Raw genomic sequence first — 20704 nt, 5'->3', positions numbered from 1 at the left:
GTTGTTTTTGTTTGTTATCAAATCGATGATCATCACACAATTTGTTTGACATCTCAACATCTTCAGAAAAAAAAAAAAGTCGGAGATCACCAGAGAGTGACAAAAATAATATAACAGGGTGAATCGATACTAGTGGTTATTAAATGGTGAAATCTCTAATAGAAGTCTCGCAGGAATTCCCCTTTACCTCTGATTTTGATTTCTTCTTTGAGTCAGATACCCTAATCTTCACAATCTTCTACATCAATCCGACAGCCTCTGATGAATCTAGAGCACAGTATCTCCAAGAGGTTTTTCAAGAATTGTCCGAGTTTCTCAAACCATGGCGCAAATATTATACCTGGAACGACAATCCTTTAGATATAAAACTAGTCGAGGATTCCTTGCAAGAAAACAACCGGTATAGTTACGTTTATGGACATTTACAATTTGGCAATTCTTTGAGTGATGAGTGGTTAGTGGTCAGTTTGATCATCACATTTTTCACAATATTTTGCTCGTTCTCTTTCGACAAACAGGATATTTTAATCCATTTTTTTGATCAAGATGGAGAGTTTTTATTGATTGAGTCTCCAGAGAATATTCCTGATTGGTGTGAGCCGTCAAATACCTTTAATAGAATTTGGATCAATGGAAATGGTGATCTACTATTGATACCTCATGGAAGCACAAAAAACGCTAATCAGATCAAAAGTTTGAAATTAACTGAAGCTGTCTCGTACATGATGAAGTATAATTATTTGATTGACAAGAATAGCTTGGTAAAGTTAAGACATGAGATTTGGAATAACAGGTTGAAAAATGCAATAACAGAAGCATTAAGCTATACAGTATTTAACGAGGTGAAAATCAATCGCAAGGTTGCGTCAATAATCTTGAAATTATCAATCTACCGCCAGAATCATTCTCTTCTGAATACAGAAGATCATCATTTAATGATTCCCAATGTTTTTTCTAGAAGTTTTGGTGCCTATATTGAGAATCTTACCACAATAGATCTCCAAAAACTGTTGGCAGAGGCCAGAGGAACCGCTTTTGAAAAATTGAATTTTAAAAATGCTGATGATTTGATAGTCTTGTGGATCCCTATGTCTTTATTACATTACACGGTTTTAAAACTGCGACATTCTAACCCGCAAAACAAGGAGATTCCGATGAATGAGTTCCTAGGAGAAGCTTTATCTTCGGGCTTTCAAAGTTTTGTCGCTGATTCAGATGTGGATGTTCAGCAGTATACTCAAAAATTGAGTGTGGAAGATGATCTTGAAGACATTTCACTTTCGAACATAAATGATTTTATTCTATCAAATCCTCTTCAACAGTCGCTTTTGACCAAAGGTGTACTTAAAGAAAAAGTATCGACAATTGACTTGAATAAATTCGAAAAAGAAGTCAGTGATCTTGGGAAGAAGAAAGATGAATCATTAAATAGTAATAATAACATAAATGAAGAGAAATTAATGGAAAAGATCAAGAATTTTATTCAAGAAAGAGATCTAGAAAATAACCCTACTGTGCCAAAAATTCCCAAGAATGAAAAACCTGAAGACAAAGGAGGTAATGACTTGAAGAATTCAGTAAAAAATGATGATATAAATTTGGATGATTATTATAATGACGATAGTGACTATTCTTCGGGTAACGAAAATGAAGAAGTGATTAATTATCTCAAGAAGGAAAAAATCTCAATAACTGAGGACGATTTTTTTGAGTATTTCTTAACTGAAGCACTTAATATTCCAAAAGATGAGTTAGAAGACTACAGATCTATTATAGCAAAAAACAAAAATCAAGTCAAGGACGAAGAAGAGATTATGAATGGGAAAAAAAGAAAGCCCAAACGAGAAGCCTCTGACTATGATGGTATCAATGATGATGAATACGATACTTCGCAAGACCAATTTGAAGGCAATGGGGAGTATAACATATCAGAAGAGGATATCAAAAGTTTAGGAGAATTGATGAAATTACTACAAACAAATAATGGAAATGAGATGGGTAATCCAGGATTTGGATTTTTGCAGAATTTTATGTCAGAATAAGCAATAATGGAAATGAAAAATGGCTCTATCATCTTATATGAAAACCATTAATAAAGTATGTGCTAATTCTTTATTTATTATTTTGCGTGAGATTTGAAATTGAGAAGATTTATATATATCAAAGCGTGTGGCAATGGGTGGTTCTTTTGTATTGCAACATTTGCTTCACTGTTCTACAGGTTGGGATTCTAACTGAATTACGGCAAAAGATTTCCTGCTGCATATCGCAATTGATTTTGCAGATTTAGATTATATTAGAGTAAGTAATTATTGAATATTCAAGTTTCTTTAATGAGAATGGCCAGTGGCGCATGATTCACACCCGCAAGTTATTGGCGGGGTGCAGCCGTCATCTTCTTCATCATCACTGTCATCTAGAGCCAATTTCTTCATCAACTCTTGAGTGCTGAGACTTGAATTGTTAGTTTCGACAGTATCGTTTTCTGATGGTCTATTGAACACAGCCTGCAACCAAATTCTGTGCATTTTCAACTGTTTTTTTCTATTTACTAACAATCTTCTGTCAGTGGCGATTCTTTTTTCTTCAAAACCTATTTGGTTTATAAACATTTCTCTTAGCTCTTCTTCGGTGAAGAAATATACTCTAGTACCATCACCCCTAATGTAAAAATTGTCTTCTAAAAGTCTACCTTTCTTAACTCTAACTTGGGCAAGATCATATCTACCATAGTCTCTGAACAACAAAGTTCCGCCCGGCTTCAAAAGTTTAGAAATATTCTTGATCGCAGCATTCCATTGATTTGGAGCTAACGCACTAAACACGAAAATCATTACCACTATATCCAAAGAGTTTGGTTCCATATTACCTGGCAAATCACCATTTTCATTAGCCAAGTCCCACACATAGGCCTCGGCGTGTTCTGGGTCAAAGGACTCGCTTTTTTTGATCAAATCGACAGCAACACTGCTGTAATCCGCACCGATAATCTTCAAGTTGGAATTTTGGTTCTGTCTCAACACAGGAAACATTGTATTACCGGCACCGCACCCAACTTCTAGAATCTTCACTGGTTTATCACCATAGTCCTTAGAACTCACCTCGTACAATAATGGGAACTCGATTTGCAACCAATTTCTGTCCTTGAAGAAGTTTTCTTTGTGGTTGGTGTAAAAAACGTTCCAAAACTTCTCCGGGGTGGCATTATACCGTTCCTTATCCTCTTGGGAAACTGGGTCGTTGTATTGTTTGGCAATCATTTCTTCAGCGTGCTTGATTTCTTTCTCACCCCATTCAACGTGATCCCAGGCATTACGACTGAACACATCCTCTTCTTGTGTGAGATATCTCTGGCCAAAGACAAACGGCGAGTCCTTGCCGATTCTTGTGTCTGATTCTGATATTTCACCAGTGATACGAGACTCCAAGCTAGGTTTCTTGATCTCGGGAGACGATGGTGGCACGCTTGATTCTAGTGGCTCCGGAACAGTCATTGTGGTTATATATTATGGTTGAGGGAATATACTCAAAATCAAAATAATATTAGATGGAAATATATTGACTCAAAGCATTCATTCACTGATAAGATCTTTCATACAATTGAAAAAAAAAAAAAAAAAATTTTTACTTTTTTTTTTTCTTTTTTCGATTTCTTTCCAAGGCGGTGGTACATCTTTCTTCCATATAATATAACGAGGGGGAGGCTCTTACGATACCTGTTACAAGTCAGGTATTCTTGTCTAACTTATCAAGATAATTTAAGATTCATTATGTATTATTCACAATGTATTGATAATACTATCATAGTACCTTAGTTCTTGCTTCTTCTCAAGCACAAAAAACTATCATGGCCTTAAAAACTGGCTACAGAATATCTATTTGCCACTCTTGTCTTGGGTATTATGCAAGCAATGATCTCTTATAACTCCAGTAATTTTCTCGAATAGGATCTATCTCTGTAAGGATTTCCAATGCTTTTAATGACTTTGCCTTCTTCTCTTTGGCATAAATATTCAGTAGTAATTCAACAGCATACACCGATTTCACAATTACTTCAACATCATCTGAGTTGTCCTCCCCATCGTTTGTCCGGAGATCCTCAATCAATATATCATCAATAGACCCGAATTCTAAACAGAACTCTTCGAGTTCGCTAATGTCTTTTCCAGTGCGATCATAAATTCCTGTCAAATAATTCCAGGAACTAGAATTCTGAGGAGCATGCGATATGGAGTTCTTGACGTGACTAATCTCTTTTTCGATCTCCTCTTCCGTAAGTTTTCTGTTATTGTTATTGAATTTCAAAAAGAAACGGAAATTCCAGGCCGAGTTGTTTCTAATATCTTTTGCTAACAAGATGTTGACAAAATTGATTTCCGATTCTTCATCGAATAAGTTGAAATACGACACTAACCAAGTACGATACGCCCAGGTATGGTAGTTCTTATTGTCTTCGATAATAATTGCTTCAAGCAATGGGAACTCTTTTTTTGGGGTAGGGTTGGGATGTAGTTTAATTAACAATTCTCTGTAGTTCCAAATTTGGTAGTTCTTTGGATAGTTTATGGCCACTGATTCGTTGTACTCCAATTCTTCATCGATATACTGTTGACGTTTTGTGTCCAGTTCTAATGATTCTGAAATATTCTTGATGATATCGTATCGATAGGACCAAACGGTGTAATGAGCAGGATTCAACTCGATGGCCGCTGCCGTTGCCGCCAATGCCCTTTCTGAATATTCTTTGACAGATAAAAATGCTCTAATTATTCCCATTACCGTAGTATACTCTGCAGAATAAGCAATTCGACATAAGCTGCCTTTTGGTTCGTTGAATGGCATTGGGGTTACGTCGTCGTAACTGAAATCTTCCTAATGATTTGGGTTAATAACAAAGATCCACATGGAACAGGGTCTTGAAAGACATAAACATACCATTGTCTTAGAAGCGTCTGACATTGTGATAGTAAAATCACAACAAAAGTTGTATTATTATGGTGATAATCAACAAGACGGATGGTGTGTGGTGGTTTATATATATATATAAGTGATTTTCCGCTTTTTTACCTAATTGGGCAGAATCAATCCTCGAGTTATGTGCCCCCGTGTTGTACAATAGGCTCCCATAACCGAAAGAAACGTCAGGGGATTGGGAAATAAGGGCAAAGGAATAAGCATATATTGGGTCTTTCTTGGGGGAGCGGCAACTGAAGTGGGAATGGAGTCTTTTAAGCCTTCCTGTTCCCATATTGGGCGTCTTTGGCTGGCCCCATTTAAGGTGTCTTTGGTCACATGCGCATCGCTTCATATACAAAAACAAAAACAGCATAAACACAGAGCCAACTGACTGCTTCTTCAACACTTCTTCTCAGGTTGATAGCAGAGTGGTATTATTGGCACCACTTTTCTTGTAATACAGACCATTATTGGATAGAAAACACTGTGAACTGACATACAATGTTTTTACCCAACTTGATGCCCGCCAATTCTCATCATCTCTGGCTCGATGATGATGATAAAGGATCAAAATATCTTCGAAGAAGAAAAATCCTTGGAAATAATGGGGCTTCCGGTACCAGAAATCAGCGGCAAAGGCAGCAGCAACAGAGTGCGATGAGGAGTGTTGGTGGGCCATTTGATACTGGCAGCGCCAGAGGTGCTGCTTTTGCTCCACCATTATCATCATACTCATCGGCGTGCGTTGGTGCTACAATTTCCAGTTTATCGTCATCAGATATCTTCCTTAATGAACTTGATTCAAGGTTGGTTCAGCTAGATCGTATCAAGACCTACGGCTTCACCTACTTGAAACCATTGGGGATTGGGAAAACAATGCAAACGTTAATTGATGAGAAGAATATGGAATTGCAAGAAAATGGTAACCATGAATTCACTGAGTCGATGGCAGGAACTGCTGAGAATCTTGTTGGAAACACTGATAACTCGAACGCGGCAAATGCGAGAGTGATTTTCCAAGATCCTAGTGCCATGGATGATGATGAAATGCGATCAAGAAACTATTCCACTACACAACCACAAGATGAAGGAACTGGTTTCACTACAAATAATACTACAAATGGTGATCATCAACCTCATTCGCCCTATCAACAGCAGCAGCTTCCTCATTTGGAAGTTGACTTGGATGCTAATATTTCCAATCACGATGAAGAAAGCGAGGAAGGCGATCCAAATTACTTGAGTGGGGTTTACAGCGTTGAGGATGAAGATATTGGAAGTAATGAAGATTTTGCAGGGGATGAAGGTTTTATGGCAGATGAAGAATATTACGAAGACCAAGATGAAGAAGAGGGCCAAGCTAATCAAGTGAATAGTTACTATGATTTAGATATTAATAGCGATTTGCTCCAAATCCGTAACACTGGAACAAGAAACGTCAGCACCAGTACAAGAATCTCATCATTGAATCCTGAATTGCGTGGTATTCCTGGAATTGACACCTCAGTTGGGAATTCAAGTAATAATCATGTTATGGCTGACCATTCCATTTACAGATCCACTAGTGAACTTGCTAGGCCATATAATCTGATGTCGCATAATACTACACAATACGAAAATAGTACACGGATTGAAGACTCTGACATGGAAATGGAGTAGATTTCATTCATAATCAATGTATTCTATTTATTCTATTATTGTAGCTTGACGCTTGATTTGCTCGAAATTAGAATGTGTACTAATAAATACTTCATCAACCTTTGCAGTTTGTAAACTAATAGCTGGAACAACCCATCTACCACAAGAACATCTTGAGCCTTTCCAACTATAGGTACCGACTTTTGTTCCACATCTAGAGTTTGGACAGTTGAGTTTCCCTAATAGTTCACCTTTTCCTTGTAATTCTTCCTTCATCCAATTCAAAGGCTCAACAAAGATGTGGGAGCAGAAATTTGACGCTCTTTCAATGCCAATAATTCTATTCGAATAGCCAGAAGTAGTGACAAAGTTGGACTGTCTTGATCCCTCATCTGGTATTTCATGAGGAATAAAAGAGGTGGATAATGCTAATTCTTGACGACACTTTTTGCATCGAAGTTGGGTCAATTTTTCCCCCTCTTTTGGATTATGCTGGTTCTGATTCACTGCAACTGCGGCATACGATTCGTTGTTTGATAAAAACTTGTTTCTGGCTTCTTCGTCATCCATCAGGTTCTTGAAAATCCAATCACGATACGCTTGTTCGGCATTGAGATCGATCTTATCAATGATGTAATCGTTATGTTGAAGGGCATCCTCGTAGATCTTCAACTGTTGCATGAAACCGATATTGGGCTGAGCAATGCTTCTCTTCCTCTGCACTGCATAAAGGGAGTTTTGCAATGACAATTTATACTTATACATCAAGTAAGCAATGGTGAAGGCCACACTTCGCGAAACCCCTTGAGAACAATGTATCAATATCGCACCTCTATGACCATTACTTTTCTTCTTTGATTCGTCAGTCTTTTCCACGACTTTGGGTTCAGAAACTTTAGGATATAATGCTTCATTGATGAACTTATTTGTTTCGTTCAAGAAATCCAAGATGTTTGTGGTCTCCTCATCATCAATTTCAATTTGTTTGACGGTATACTGCTTCTTTAATCCATCTGGTAATTCACCCTTGATGACGGATAAAATATGTGTGATTTTATATTTTCCTTTCAAGTCTACACCAACTGCTAAAGGCTGGTAAGATCCCACATAGATTCCTCCCAAGATTCTATCCATTTTCAGATACTGTTAGGGTTTATAGTTATTATTTCTTCCTTTTCAGTAAAGATTGATTGAAAGAAAAAAAAAGTATAAAAAAAAAATAAAAAAAAAATTTTCCTGCGATGCATTGCATCGCAACATGCAAATTGTTAAGGCAGCTTCTACACACATATTAAATAATGTATAAAACATCAGCATGAGAAAGAGAAAGACTGTTTTATTTATTTATAAAGACATCTCTTCTTGTGTTTAATAATAAATAAATCATTTAGTACCGTCCAAAACAACAAGCAAACCACCTACTAAGTGTAGAGACCCACAGACAAAAACATCAATATCCTTTTCTGGATTCTGTTTGGCAAGGTCTCTGACCAAATTGGCCCCTGTTTCAATATCATGTAGCACGTTTATTTTCGTGATTTCATTGGTATTCTTTTCTTTATTAGTTTCTGCTTGCAAAGTCTCGAATGTGATGGCAGATCTCTTCTGCATTTCCAATTCATCAACTTTTTTATCATCAACATTCATGCTAACTAAATTGATATCATATTTGTTGTTAGCCCACGTTACATTTGTAGAGAAAATCGCTTGATCGAAAACAACAGTATCTTCCAAGGTCTTGTAAAGCTCCGTAAGCAATTCCTCGATATTTCTCGATTGTTGGTTGAATAATACCACTTTAATTGAATCATTGAACTTTTCTGGGGTTTTTTCCTTTTTTGCTAACATTGTAGTTTTCCACCAGTTTGATGATCTATGGATACTTTCCACAGTATGGGATCCATCAATGTACCAAGTCAAGTTCTCGAGCTCGGAGTCTGGTAAAGTTTGAGATCTCCCATCAATATGAGCCTTAGCTAACCCAGCTAAAATCTTTCCCGGGAATTCGGTAACTTCTTTAATAGTATCAGGAACCTCGCTATTAGGTCTGTCTTCGTAAATTGGAATATCCAATTGTTTCAAAAATTTATACGACATTGCCAAAGCCAAGGAAGCATTGATTTTTTGGACATCCCCATCAACCCCCAATTTGATATTATTGTCTTTGAGCAAAGGATGAATATCAACAACTTCAAAACTGGATCCTTTTTCAGCAGCTCTTTCCCTCAACACTTTCTCACTACCAGGTTGTTGGACTACGGAAAAGGCTGATGAACCATTTTTGAAAATCCCTGATTTGTTCCAGGAAATCTCTTCGACAGTATTTCCGAGAACAAATGTGTGATCGAGGGCAATAGAAGAAACCCCACAAGCAATTGGTTTGTGAATGATGTTTGTAGAGTCTAATTCGCCACCAATACCAACCTCGTATACCGCAGCATCAACCCCTTCTTTCATAAACACGTAGAAGGACAAAAGAGTAAGAAATTTGAAGTACGCTGGTCTTTGATCTTTCGTTAACTCGGTAGTAACACTTGGATCATCGTTCGTGTTTTCCAACAATTCATAAACTTCAAAAAAGTATTGGGCAAATTTCTCTTCGGAAATCGGCTTACCATCAATGCAAATTCTTTCCCGGACAGATTTCAAGTGAGGAGAAGTATAAAGACCGACTTTGGTAACTTTATCGGTACAGTTCTTGTACTGAGATATTAAAGAATGAATGAATGCACAAGTGGACCCTTTACCTTTAGTTCCGGTGACGTGAAGAAGATTCAATTTGTCGTATTCTGCGGCGTCGTAGCCGATTCTTTTGGAATATTCAAACATTTGCAACAAGGTATCCATGTTCTTGTTTCCTGACAACCTCACCTGCTGAATTGTGGCGAAGTTGGTTTGAAGATTATTTAAAGTATTGACGGCTTCATCGTATGTTTTCATCTTGATACTAGTGGAGTATAAGTGTTTGGTGATTAATCCAATTGCAGAATTACTGATGCTAGGCGTTGAAAACTTTGATACAGCCAGAAACATTAATGCACCCAAGAGAAAAACAAGATTTTTGCTAGTGGTATTATTATTATTGTTATTTCCCTTTACTGGTTGATTATTTTTTTTATTTATTTATTTATCAAACACCTCCTTAAACGTGAAGAAGATGTTTCAATGAGATCTAAGCACGCTGGTTATTGATATCCCCCAAATGATCTGCGATAGAGAATCCTTGATTTACTCATATCTAAAATTTTTCTGGCATTTCCGTGTCTTTACGCACCTCACCGATAAGTCAGTTTTCCTGGCTCAACGTGTGAGGGAAACCACAAATAAACACCTTGAGATGAAATATTTTAGGCTCACAGTTTGGATTATTATGAAGTACTTTATGTATATTATATATAAAAATATGTTTTTATTGCTGATATTTCTTTCCTGAGATACCGTGTATAATATCTCATGCTGCATTGAATTTTTCATATCCGATGTCTGTAGATAGGAGACGTAATTCACTATTGATATTGTTCATTCGGTGGTGTAATCAAAAGATCTTAATGTATAATAGATTATTTTCAATATCAATATGCGATGAATTAATAAGAATTTCCAAAAAAAATTTCTGTGTTTAGGTATTGTACTGTGTACTCCCATGTGTTTGCACTACTCATTCAATATGAACACAATGATCAAAATACTATAGTACTAGAGCTTCGAATAAGTTGAATGCTTTTTTTTTCCTTTTTCTTTTTTTCGATTCCAAAGAATCTTTATTGTTATCTTATAGAGCCCAAAGGTCATTGGTTCTTTCCGCATGATCGATTGTATTTTTTAATTAATTGATTCTGTATTCACTGTCATTTCATTAACAAAAGAAAAAACAAATGAGTCTTACAGAAAGTGTCTTTTGATATTAAGTGAAAATAAATAACAGCATTATATTCAATCAAAAAATCAATACAGAATTTGAGTGAGCCACAAAGCTTACGGAAACCAAAAAAAAAAAAAAGAGAGGAAATAGTATTGGCTTGATAACAGTAGATCCTGAAGTTCTTTCCTCTGGAATTTCAACAGTATTTTCTTTTCATAGACTTCCATATTTATCATTTAGCACTACCACATAATCCACTGTGGTAATTTATGTATTGTTATCGTTATTTTCGCTTATAACCTTTGCATTCCTTGCAATGGGTGTAGCCTACCGAGTTTGCAACTTACTAATTGACGCGTTCATGCCTCCAAAAAATAATCTTTGATTACTATTGGTGAGAATAAACCACAAATATTCACAAATTCATTTATTTCACAAAAATATTCAGCTTCAAATGAGTAAATAGGCACTAAGTGAGATTTTGAGGTTATGTGCCCGGGCCTATAACATAACCGTGACAGATTACCAATATGCCGCTTTATGTACGTTTAAGCAAAGTCACTGTGGCCGAGTGGTTAAGGCGATGCCCTGCTATGATTTAATCAGTCAAGCTGTTAGGCATTGGGATTTTCCTTCGCAAGTTCGAATCTTGTCTGTGACGATATTTTTTTGCATTAACAAATGCTTCATCTTTTTTCAGCTAGAAATTATAGCATATCACATGAGAGATACATATTAGGCTTTGAATTGCTGAAAATTAGTCCAGTTCCTTTTTAAATGCTGACAGTTTGTCATAAAATTGCGACCCGAAATTATGAGCGCTTACGAAATATATGCATGTTAGAATCCGTTCTACGGATTGATAAGAGCACTACGGCGATAGTGCGGATTTCCTTCTAGTATAAGTTACTTGGCTTATTCTCGCTCAGAATCCTGGTAAGTCTAGATATAACAAGTATATATATTTAGAACATGTAATACAAACATATAATATTCTACCTAATGGTATGTGGGGGATAGTGGGACGAAATGGAAGAAGAATAAGATCATCAATATTATTCTACGATCACTGAAGCTCAGCTCGGAATATACAGAACCAAAACCATCCCACCTCACATTCTGAACGGCTAGCTAAAATAAGAATTGATTCATAATATATATTCGACTAATAATAGCAATATAAGAAGATAGAAGATCAAACTACAATAATCGACGTGGTGATATTATTGCCAGTACGTCCTAACCAGGAGATCACGTTTCCGACTCGGAAGCTAGGAACGATCCTAACAATACGTGAGACACGACTTTTTTTTTTTTTTATTTTGTTGTATATTTTTTTTTGTCTTTGCAGCGGTTCACGTTAATGAAATTGCTAATAAAGACTTATTCCAAAAAAACAATAATAAAATACATACAAACAAACAAACAAATATGCCCCCAAAAGGTTGGAGAAAAAACGCAGACGGCAGCTACCCATTGCCTAGCCGAGAGCGTGAGATTAAATCAATAGATGAGATTCTTTTCCCGAAATCGACGGTATTAAAACTTGCCAAATCTGTGTTCCCACCAGGAACCTTGATATCCAAGGAGAGTGCTGAAGTACTTCAGAGATGTGCCACAGTGTACGTGAATTATATCACAGAATATGCCAGAAACATTGCGGGATCAAAGGATCGGGTGACTGTCACTGCCAATGATGTGTTAGAGGCGTTTTACAGTGTGGGGCTAGATGAGTTTATCGAAACGATGAGGAATGAGTTAGAACAGCATACGAAGATCCAAGAGGCTAAAAAGCTAGAAAAGGCCAAACAGAAGGCTCAAAAGGTAGATACAGGTGATGTAGTAGGCGATAGTGAGGAAGCAGAACAAGAACGAAATGACGATAATGACGATGATGATGATAATGTTCACAATGATGATGAAGACGACGAAGACGAGGATGAGGATGAGGATGAAGAAATACCAGATGTAGTTGAGTCTGATGATGAAGAAAATCATGATTCAACCCATAATATCGATTCGTTAGAAAAGGAATATAAGGAGCTTGTAGGTAATGAACCTAGTGAAGCGAAAAATGATGACACAGATGATGAGACTGACAATGAATGAATTTTATTTTTAAATATATATATATATTTACACGTGTGGTTTATCACTTACAATTCGTGTAAGAATAATAATACAGACTTTTAAATTCAGTTATTATACATTCATTAATCAATCTTTTAGATGGCTGGTGATAATTTCATAAGCCATTTTTCTTCTAATTATTGGCATGTCATTTTGACTGAATTTTAAATCACCTTCTTTACTCAAGAAATTTATTCCTGTACAAGCGAAAACTCCACAATCGAACCCATTTTTCTGTTGGGGAAATTTTTCTTTGGCGACAAATTCGTAAACATTCTCATAATCTATGGGTTCATCATTTGGATATAATCTTTTCGATTCTTCGGTCATATAATCTTGTAAATCCATCAATATTGATTGTCCTGATCCTGGCAAAGAGTCAAAATATTGGAATTTTTTATGTTTATTATTCACCACCGCCAATGACCAATGTGAATTCATCACATTAATAGGAACGAAAACATAATCAAGCTTCGTCACATCAATCTTCTTTCTTTTTGCCCATCGTTTAACACCACTATAACCTTTGCCCGATAAAGTGGTATAGAAGTGCGTAGTAAACACGAAAATATTTGGCAAATCAGTAGATTTTTTTGATCTTTCAACCACCATTGATAGGTAAGAATCCATGATATTGTCATTAAGCCACTGGCGATCTTTGAGTGTGCTCAAATCACGAACCGAAATATCAATGTTGGCCAAGGACACAATCTGCACACCAGGTTGGGATCTTTCTAGTTTCCAAATTTCTTCAACCTTCTTCAATTCATTCTCTTTCAATGGCTGAATAATTTCCTTTCCTTCCACAAAATCACGCTGCTTATAAAGATTCTCTTGTAATTTTCTCTTTTCGTTCAATATTTTATAGTATGTCTTGTATTTCGATAATACCATTAACGATTCCACATCCTCATCAGTCCTTTGGAAAATTGAATTCTTTGATAAACGTGAGCTTTTTGGGATTTTCCTAACTTTGATGATACGTAAATCATCATCGAACAACATTGAATTATTAGGACTCGACTCATAATTGATTGAAATATTGGTCATTGATTTTGGTAGTATAGGATTGAAAGATTGATTGATTGAACTAACATCAGTATAATTCTGTGAGTCCGCGATAACATCTCTGCTCTTCTTTCTGTTAAATTTCCTTTTGAAGGTGAAACTACTACCATATAGTTTATTTTGCTGTTTCTCTTTCTTATTTTCCTTCATTATACTTTTAATGTCACTTTCGAGACTAAATAGATTATCGCTGAAAAACATTTCTTGGTTTAGTTTTGCAGACTTGGCTTCAAATCCCGTGAAATCATAATCTCTGTTCTCTAACGACAACACTGGGGTTCGCTGATTTTCATTAACTATTTTATTCTTTGGCGTATTTGTGAGCATTAAATGATTTGTCGATTCTTTCAGCGTTGTATCATTCTTCTTAAATCTTTTAGGAGCCCGCTCTGTTGGATGCAACTTTTTGTATTCATCATCAGCTCCTCTAATTTGAAGATAAGGATCAATAGTACTTTTTAAATAACCCCAGGCTTTGGAACATATCGATGCAATATTGAATCCATTTCTCTGGTGTGATTGTTGGTGATTGTTATCATCAGACGCCGTTGTTATGGTATCATTATATTTTGTAGAACTCGACAATGGATTGTTGCTTAAGTTACTATACTTTCTCTTTCGTATACGCGCATTTAGCGACGAAGAACTATTTGAATGCTTTATTATTGAATCGCGATTTTGAGAAAACATGTTGACGATGATGACTATAGATCTCCTACAAGCTTAGTTGGGGCTGGTAAACCTTTTTTTTTTTTTTTTTTTCTTGAATTTCCACAAATTCCCTGCATAAGGCTCCTAACCAGGGCACGTCGAGATAATCAACATGTGTTGTGCAAACCCTATTTATTCGCAACAGGTATAAATGGTCTCTTAATAATAATAAAAGATACGATAAAGATCACCATACTACAGTGCATGATCCAACAATGTTGAATTTTGTATATTTTGCCCTGTTAATCTTTTTCCTTCTAAAAAAAATATCCAAAAAATCCGCCTAGCTTATTCCTTCCTAATGTAAATATGTTTTCTCAATTTCCTGGATTTATTATCACCGTTTTGAAGATTGTATTATCGGAATATTCCCAATCATATATTATATATGCGCTATAACAATGAAAATATTCATGTTTTCTGTCTGTCGACCACAATTATTAATAAAAGAAGGACTAATTTTTTTTGTTCTTCTCATGCTTCAAACATTTCCCATAAAATGGTAGTCCACAACCAACTTCACCTCCAATGATATAAAGTATAAATATTATAATTCCCGCCAATATCACTCTCATTTTGACATTACCCCACCACAACCGACGTTTCAATTGCAAAGTTCTGCGTTTGAAAGTTCTGGAATTAAGATTGATCTTATCAGTCTTGTTAACTAAAGATCCTAATCTGTCATGACGTTCCATTAATTTATCAACATTATCATTCATAATTTGCTTGAGTTCATTAAGTTCTGAGGTCATGAAGGTAATATTCAAATTCGATAAATCTGCATTGCTATTATCATTAACGTCCTTAGAATCCATGCCAAAGAGATCAGATGACGTGCCTTGATTGTTAGCAAGTAATGGCAGAGTTTCGCTCGGAGAAGTACCAGAAGTATTGTTGGATACCGCAGACCTAAGGACGAGTTGCGACGGCAACGAGTGGATTTTCTTTTCTTCAGTAATGATAATATTGGCAAATTCTGGCTTGAAATCATAATCCCCAAAGATATTGTGGTTATTGGAAGGATTGCCTGTGGTCGACTTCCCAGCGATGACCCCTAGTGATGAGTTTTGTTGGGCTTGCTGTGTTTTATTTTCCCTAAATTCCTTGTAATTGGCAAGGATATGGTCGAGGATGATGAATGGGAATTCTTTTTTTAAGCGGGAAGAGCAGATAGTGAGGAGAGTGACCAAATCATCAGAGTTGTTGAACTTATATTTGATATAGTATAATGTTAAACTATTATTTTGTACCGCACTTCTCGTGGAGCTAGGTAAATTGGAGATCGATGAAACTGGGATGATTCCCATAGTAAAAGAACTTGGGTCATTGATGGCGCTAAGTTGACTATTGATTATTTCAAAACAGTTGATAGTGCGCCCATTTGGCAATAGCTTTTCAAGTAACTGAGAATTCTCAAACGTATATAAGGTGAAAGAGTTATAGGTCATGGTGGTATAAATGAGATGTTTGTGGATATCATCTTTAGGGTCATTTCTCGTGACCAGTAGCTGATTGCTGCTCAGTTTTGGTTTCTGAGATGAAGAGTTCCTGGAAGTTCCGTACATGTTTGGCATTTTTTCTTCTATTGATCCAACTTGCTAAGTAAGCGCATTGCACAAATCTTTTGTAAAGAGGTTAAATTTGTAATTTTTTTAATTTATGAGAAAAAGTAGATGAGCCATCCGTCACGGATACGGCCATGACGGATACCGAAATCAGTAAGTGAATCCCCCCAAAACGCATCAAATTTGATAGCTTAGGCACAACACATTACAGGAATATAAAAACTGAAACTAAAACCGTGAAAATTCAAGAAAGAAAATATAAATAGAACAACAAAAAAGAAAACAACTTGTTTTGTAAAACCTGAAAAACTAATTGGAGGAAAGCGTGATGAAAGAAAGGTCTGATTAGTAAGCTAAACAATAATCTTGCACTTTTAAGCATAAACGAATTCATGGTTAAACTTTTGGGGTGGTTCTGATGAAATGACTTGGGCAAGCATATCCTGTAGGATTATTAGTTAGATATTCCTGATGGTATTCTTCCGCATCCCAGAAACTATCAAGATACTCAATTTGGGTGACGATTTTATGGTTTGGGTACCATTCTTTTTGGGCCTTCTCAAGTTCTTCTTTAGCAACGCTCAATTGCTTTTCGTCATTGACAAAAATGGCACTTCTGTACTGAGTACCTTGGTCTGGACCCTGGTGGTTCAAATGGGTAGCATCATGCATTCTGAAGAAGAAGGCAACGAGCTCACGATAGCTGATCTTGGCCGGATCAAATGATACCTGGAGGGCTTCGGCGAAATTTGTGGCACCAGTACATACAGTTTTGTAATCAGGGTTCTTGTAATTGGCAATATCCCCATTGGCATAGCCAACCTTGAGATCATATATCCCTTTATCTTGGAAATTTTTACGGTAAATGTGCTCGACACCCCAGAAACAACCGGCAGCAATGGTAAGGAGTTGGGATCCTTCAAGGACTTTCAATGTTGGGGAGATCTTGGAAACAGACATTACCACGCTATTATTTTTTTCTTGAAAAATTCAACAGAGATCAAAAGATATTAAATAGCCACTTGTTTTTTTTTGCAACTTTCGGGGATCTTTCTTTCTTTTAAAGGCAAAGATAGATTCAACAACAATAGTCTCATCACCACACGTGATAATGCACACAAAAGATCATCAAAAAATGGGGGAGCGTACGGAGTGCGGTGAGAATCGGGTGCAGGAAAATTTTTGCATTTCACCTAAAATATCAAATGATAATAAGATGATTGTTATAGGGAACCGGTAAAGTGTCACTTATCACAAAATAATCATGTCTGAAACCAATAAAGATATTCCAAACTTGGCAGCCGGTGCTGTGCTTGTGAAATCTGTCCCGGTTCCGGAGGATTTTGAGGAATGTAAAGGGATCGATTACTCTAAAGATTCTTCATATGACATCTCCGCCTCAGAACTTGTTGCCAACATGAAAACCATGGGTTTCCAAGGGTCTGCTTTGGGAAGAGCCTGTGAAATCATCAACAAAATGCGCTCCTGGAGGGGTAAGCACAAGTCAGAACTCGAAGATCATGAAATCAAAGGCAGTTTTGACGATAATGGATACCAAAAGACTACCATCTTTTTAGGATACACTTCTAATTTGATTTCTTCTGGTTTGAGAGAAACTATTAGATTCTTAGTGCAACACAACTTTGTCAGTGCCCTTGTTTCTAGTGCTGGTGGTATTGAAGAAGATCTTATTAAATGTCTTGCCCCAACCTATTTGGGTGACTTTGCCCTTCCAGGTGCCAAACTTAGAGCCGAAGGGATGAACAGAATTGGTAATTTGTTGGTTCCAAATGACAACTACTGTAAATTCGAGGAATGGATCGTTCCTATTTTGGATACCATGTTGGAAGAACAAGAAGCCGCTGCTGCAAAGGCTAAGGATAGTCCTTTTGATTCTGATTCATTTGTTTGGACCCCTTCAACATTTATTGACAGATTGGGAAAGGAAATCAATGACGAATCCTCAGTTCTTTATTGGGCTCACAAAAATAAGATCCCTGTGTTCTGTCCATCATTGACCGATGGTTCCATCGGGGACATGTTGTTCTTCCACACTTTTAAAGCCTCTCCAAAACAACTTCGTGTTGATTTGGTCGCCGATATCAGAAAGATCAATTCCTTATCCATGGAAGCCTCTCATGCTGGTATGATAATCTTGGGTGGTGGTTTAATTAAGCACCATATTGCTAATGCTTGTCTCATGAGAAATGGTGCTGATTTCGCTGTTTACATCAATACTGGTCAAGAATTTGATGGTTGTGATGCTGGTGCCAGACCTGACGAAGCTGTCTCTTGGGGTAAGATTAAGGCTGAAGCTCCAAGCGTCAAGGTTTATGCTGATGCCACCTTGGTCTTCCCATTGATTGTCGGTGCCACTTTTGCTAAAGAAAGACCAGCCAAATAAGAAAACAATAGATGGCTTGCCTAGTACACATTACGAATATAACTATAAATAAATTATTGATAATACAACCAATCTGCTTTTGCGATTGTTATTTAAATACAAATGATCTACAAATACCCAAGACCACAAATTGTAAGTGCAAACTCCTGTATTTGATAATTATCATAATAGAAAAAGAAAAACAAAAAACATGACAGTAATAATTTTGAAAATGATAGACCTAGAGCCGCTTTATATTTCCAACTTGAAGGAATGAAGAGATGATGATGATTTGTGCTAGAAGTACATTTGAATGTGATTAATTATGGAGACTCTGGGGATGAATTTTTGAGAATTTCCTCATGTGGTTGGTTAACGTCTGGCAACTTGAGGAGTCCAGGCCTCACATTTTGGTTTGGCAGTGTTATATGGCACATAAGCTCCCGGAGTCCCTGTCAAATTTAGCTTGTGGACTTTTGGTACTGGGTACGCTCTCTCACTTATTTGCTCAGGGCTCAACTTATTTGGAGGAGTATTAGTACCATAAGCCAACCACCAGTGCCAGCCTGGTTGAACTTGGGACATATCCATACCCCATTGTTGATATTCAACCCATCTGGTTCTGAGATGGATTTCTTCTGGGTTCTTGGTTTCATAAAACTTGTTACCAAAGTCATCTTGACCAACAAAGTCACCAGATTTGGCATCACCCAAGGTGGCTACTTGCCAGGCGTAACGTTTAAGACCCACTCTGTAGGCATTACGAACAGTTCTCCACAAGGACACAGACATTGTTCTTGAATATTGTTATTCGTCAAGTTCTCGATCTGTTACAACACTATCTAGGTACTCAATTTTTTTTTGTTAATATGTTTTTTTGTTAGTTTCTCGCAGCGTCTCATTGGACATTTGTCCGGTTATGAGGAGATGATAATGTGAGGCGTGTATATCATGTGATAAAGGGTATTATACCCTGCATATGGCAACCGCCAAAAAAATGTTCTTTTTTATTTTTTTTTTTTTTTTTTTGTGGTGTGGTGTGTGGGAAGATTGATTATTAAAAGGACATTGGCAAGCCGACTGCCAGAAATGCCCTAACAATGCCTAACATTTCCATGGTCATAGAGGATACAATGGAAATTCGAACAGCCCCAGCTGTTACCTTGTCATCATCGTCTGTGTCGTCGTCGATCTCGTCGACGATCTCGTCGACGTCGTCTTCGACAACATCGGTCCAGAATGGTGGGATTATTAGAATAAGGAATAAGAAACTAATTAATGGCATATCACGTTCATCTTCACAAAACAAAGCTAATTGTATCTCTCCTTTGAATGTGCTAAAAAGTCCTCGATCAGTAAGGACTAAGCCAAGCAGACTAAGGCTGGGCGTCGGGGATACCAAGAATCTGATGTATAGCAACAATAACCAGCACATACGGTCTCAGCAACCAAACCATCTACAATTGGGTATCATGAATAGCAATAATCATGCTGATTTCTATATTCAAGGAAATAACAATAAAGGGAAAAAAAAGTCAAACACAGGGTATAACGATAACCATTTTCTACGAGACTGTGAACCAGATTCCAGAAATCAAGCGTATGTGAATTGTGATATCAACAATAACACTGCTACCGACAGGTATTCAGAAAGAATGAAAAGTAAAAACAAGAACAAGACTGTACAGATAGCTCAACTCGAGGAGGACGAAATTACAGACAAAGATCTTGCAAGTTTTAGATTCTATGGAATATTATTACTTTGCGGTACAACTCTCTATTTTGTCATTGGCATGGGGTCATTATTCAATATTTGGAGTCCTTTATATCAACGTACTTCAGGTCGCAAGGGTCAGCTGGGTGGCCCAATGAATAGAACGATGGATTATGGATTTCCAGTAGATAACTATTACACTTATGTGATTTTGTTGTGCCCTGCAATATTCTGGGTATGGTGTATTGTTTCTTGGGTAGGAATGAAGTTATTTCGTCATGCAAAGGGTATTGCAAATACTTAGGAAGAGATCAGTTTGGTTGTTATCTTTATGGGACTTTTTCTTCTTCTTTTTATTCGATTTGTTTTATCTTGTGTTTCTATTTCTCCTAGATTTTCATAGTCGTTTTTTAGTTATTGGTTTGTCATTTTTTTCAAGAGGCTTCAATTGGGTTGTATCTGTTCTGTGTTATGATTTACTTATATTGTTTTCTTTCTGGGCTGATTTTGTTTTCCTTTTTTTGTTTTTCTTTGTTTTGAGCTTACCAAGTCGGTTTTCACGTCTGTTGCATGATACTAGAGTATTATGATCTTAATCTTCTTCGAATAGTTATTCTCTTGTTGTTCCTCTTTCCTGTTTGTTTATTCACTTTACGGATGACTGACTGTATTAT

General features: G+C 36.7%; 13 protein-coding genes across 13 annotated transcripts; 5 read left to right on the top strand and 8 right to left on the bottom strand. All coding sequences in view use genetic code 12, as the record gives it.

Annotated features, from left to right (window-relative positions):
- Window positions 1-143: 143 nt before the first annotated feature.
- DASC09_044210 (uncharacterized protein) lies at window positions 144-2042 on the top strand (the record flags this gene model as incomplete). The annotated part of the gene is made up of 1 exon (XM_064998020.1): window positions 144-2042. The coding sequence occupies one exon, from the start codon at window positions 144-146 to the stop codon at window positions 2040-2042; it is 1899 nt and encodes a 632-aa protein (XP_064854092.1).
- A 288-nt stretch (window positions 2043-2330) lies between these two features.
- Window positions 2331-3494, bottom strand: ABP140 (tRNA(Thr) (cytosine(32)-N(3))-methyltransferase; the record flags this gene model as incomplete). The annotated part of the gene is made up of 1 exon (XM_064998019.1): window positions 2331-3494. One exon carries the CDS (start codon window positions 3492-3494, stop codon window positions 2331-2333), a length of 1164 nt encoding a protein of 387 aa, XP_064854091.1.
- Window positions 3495-3900: 406 nt separating this feature from the next.
- On the bottom strand, window positions 3901-4959 carry RAM2 (bifunctional protein farnesyltransferase/protein geranylgeranyltransferase; the record flags this gene model as incomplete). The annotated part of the gene is made up of 2 exons (XM_064998018.1): window positions 3901-4872; window positions 4936-4959. The coding sequence occupies 2 exons, from the start codon at window positions 4957-4959 to the stop codon at window positions 3901-3903; spliced, it is 996 nt and encodes a 331-aa protein (XP_064854090.1).
- Window positions 4960-5457: 498 nt separating this feature from the next.
- Window positions 5458-6615, top strand: DASC09_044180 (uncharacterized protein; the record flags this gene model as incomplete). Its single annotated transcript, XM_064998017.1, has 1 exon — window positions 5458-6615. One exon carries the CDS (start codon window positions 5458-5460, stop codon window positions 6613-6615), a length of 1158 nt encoding a protein of 385 aa, XP_064854089.1.
- A 27-nt stretch (window positions 6616-6642) lies between these two features.
- Window positions 6643-7728, bottom strand: YVH1 (tyrosine protein phosphatase YVH1; the record flags this gene model as incomplete). Its single annotated transcript, XM_064998016.1, has 1 exon — window positions 6643-7728. One exon carries the CDS (start codon window positions 7726-7728, stop codon window positions 6643-6645), a length of 1086 nt encoding a protein of 361 aa, XP_064854088.1.
- A 249-nt stretch (window positions 7729-7977) lies between these two features.
- MET7 (tetrahydrofolate synthase) lies at window positions 7978-9627 on the bottom strand (the record flags this gene model as incomplete). The annotated part of the gene is made up of 1 exon (XM_064998015.1): window positions 7978-9627. The coding sequence occupies one exon, from the start codon at window positions 9625-9627 to the stop codon at window positions 7978-7980; it is 1650 nt and encodes a 549-aa protein (XP_064854087.1).
- Window positions 9628-11887: 2260 nt separating this feature from the next.
- DASC09_044150 (DNA polymerase epsilon noncatalytic subunit) lies at window positions 11888-12565 on the top strand (the record flags this gene model as incomplete). The annotated part of the gene is made up of 1 exon (XM_064998014.1): window positions 11888-12565. The coding sequence occupies one exon, from the start codon at window positions 11888-11890 to the stop codon at window positions 12563-12565; it is 678 nt and encodes a 225-aa protein (XP_064854086.1).
- Window positions 12566-12673: 108 nt separating this feature from the next.
- Window positions 12674-14344, bottom strand: ULP1 (SUMO protease ULP1; the record flags this gene model as incomplete). Its single annotated transcript, XM_064998013.1, has 1 exon — window positions 12674-14344. The coding sequence occupies one exon, from the start codon at window positions 14342-14344 to the stop codon at window positions 12674-12676; it is 1671 nt and encodes a 556-aa protein (XP_064854085.1).
- A 476-nt stretch (window positions 14345-14820) lies between these two features.
- Window positions 14821-15942, bottom strand: DASC09_044130 (synaptobrevin family protein; the record flags this gene model as incomplete). The annotated part of the gene is made up of 1 exon (XM_064998012.1): window positions 14821-15942. The coding sequence occupies one exon, from the start codon at window positions 15940-15942 to the stop codon at window positions 14821-14823; it is 1122 nt and encodes a 373-aa protein (XP_064854084.1).
- A 387-nt stretch (window positions 15943-16329) lies between these two features.
- On the bottom strand, window positions 16330-16893 carry MXR1 (peptide-methionine-S-sulfoxide reductase; the record flags this gene model as incomplete). The annotated part of the gene is made up of 1 exon (XM_064998011.1): window positions 16330-16893. The coding sequence occupies one exon, from the start codon at window positions 16891-16893 to the stop codon at window positions 16330-16332; it is 564 nt and encodes a 187-aa protein (XP_064854083.1).
- Window positions 16894-17197: 304 nt separating this feature from the next.
- Window positions 17198-18337, top strand: DYS1 (deoxyhypusine synthase; the record flags this gene model as incomplete). Its single annotated transcript, XM_064998010.1, has 1 exon — window positions 17198-18337. The coding sequence occupies one exon, from the start codon at window positions 17198-17200 to the stop codon at window positions 18335-18337; it is 1140 nt and encodes a 379-aa protein (XP_064854082.1).
- Window positions 18338-18688: 351 nt separating this feature from the next.
- On the bottom strand, window positions 18689-19108 carry DASC09_044100 (complex I NDUFA12 subunit family protein; the record flags this gene model as incomplete). The annotated part of the gene is made up of 1 exon (XM_064998009.1): window positions 18689-19108. One exon carries the CDS (start codon window positions 19106-19108, stop codon window positions 18689-18691), a length of 420 nt encoding a protein of 139 aa, XP_064854081.1.
- A 308-nt stretch (window positions 19109-19416) lies between these two features.
- On the top strand, window positions 19417-20334 carry ERI1 (Eri1p; the record flags this gene model as incomplete). Its single annotated transcript, XM_064998008.1, has 1 exon — window positions 19417-20334. The coding sequence occupies one exon, from the start codon at window positions 19417-19419 to the stop codon at window positions 20332-20334; it is 918 nt and encodes a 305-aa protein (XP_064854080.1).
- Window positions 20335-20704: the final 370 nt, after the last annotated feature.

This window comes from Saccharomycopsis crataegensis (assembly GCF_037102585.1).
Source record: "Saccharomycopsis crataegensis DNA, jcf7180000000084, whole genome shotgun sequence".
In the NCBI taxonomy this organism is placed as follows: domain Eukaryota; kingdom Fungi; phylum Ascomycota; class Saccharomycetes; order Ascoideales; family Saccharomycopsidaceae; genus Saccharomycopsis; species Saccharomycopsis crataegensis.
Note: the sequence above shows the minus strand (reverse complement) of the source record. Positions and strands in the feature narration are given on the sequence as shown.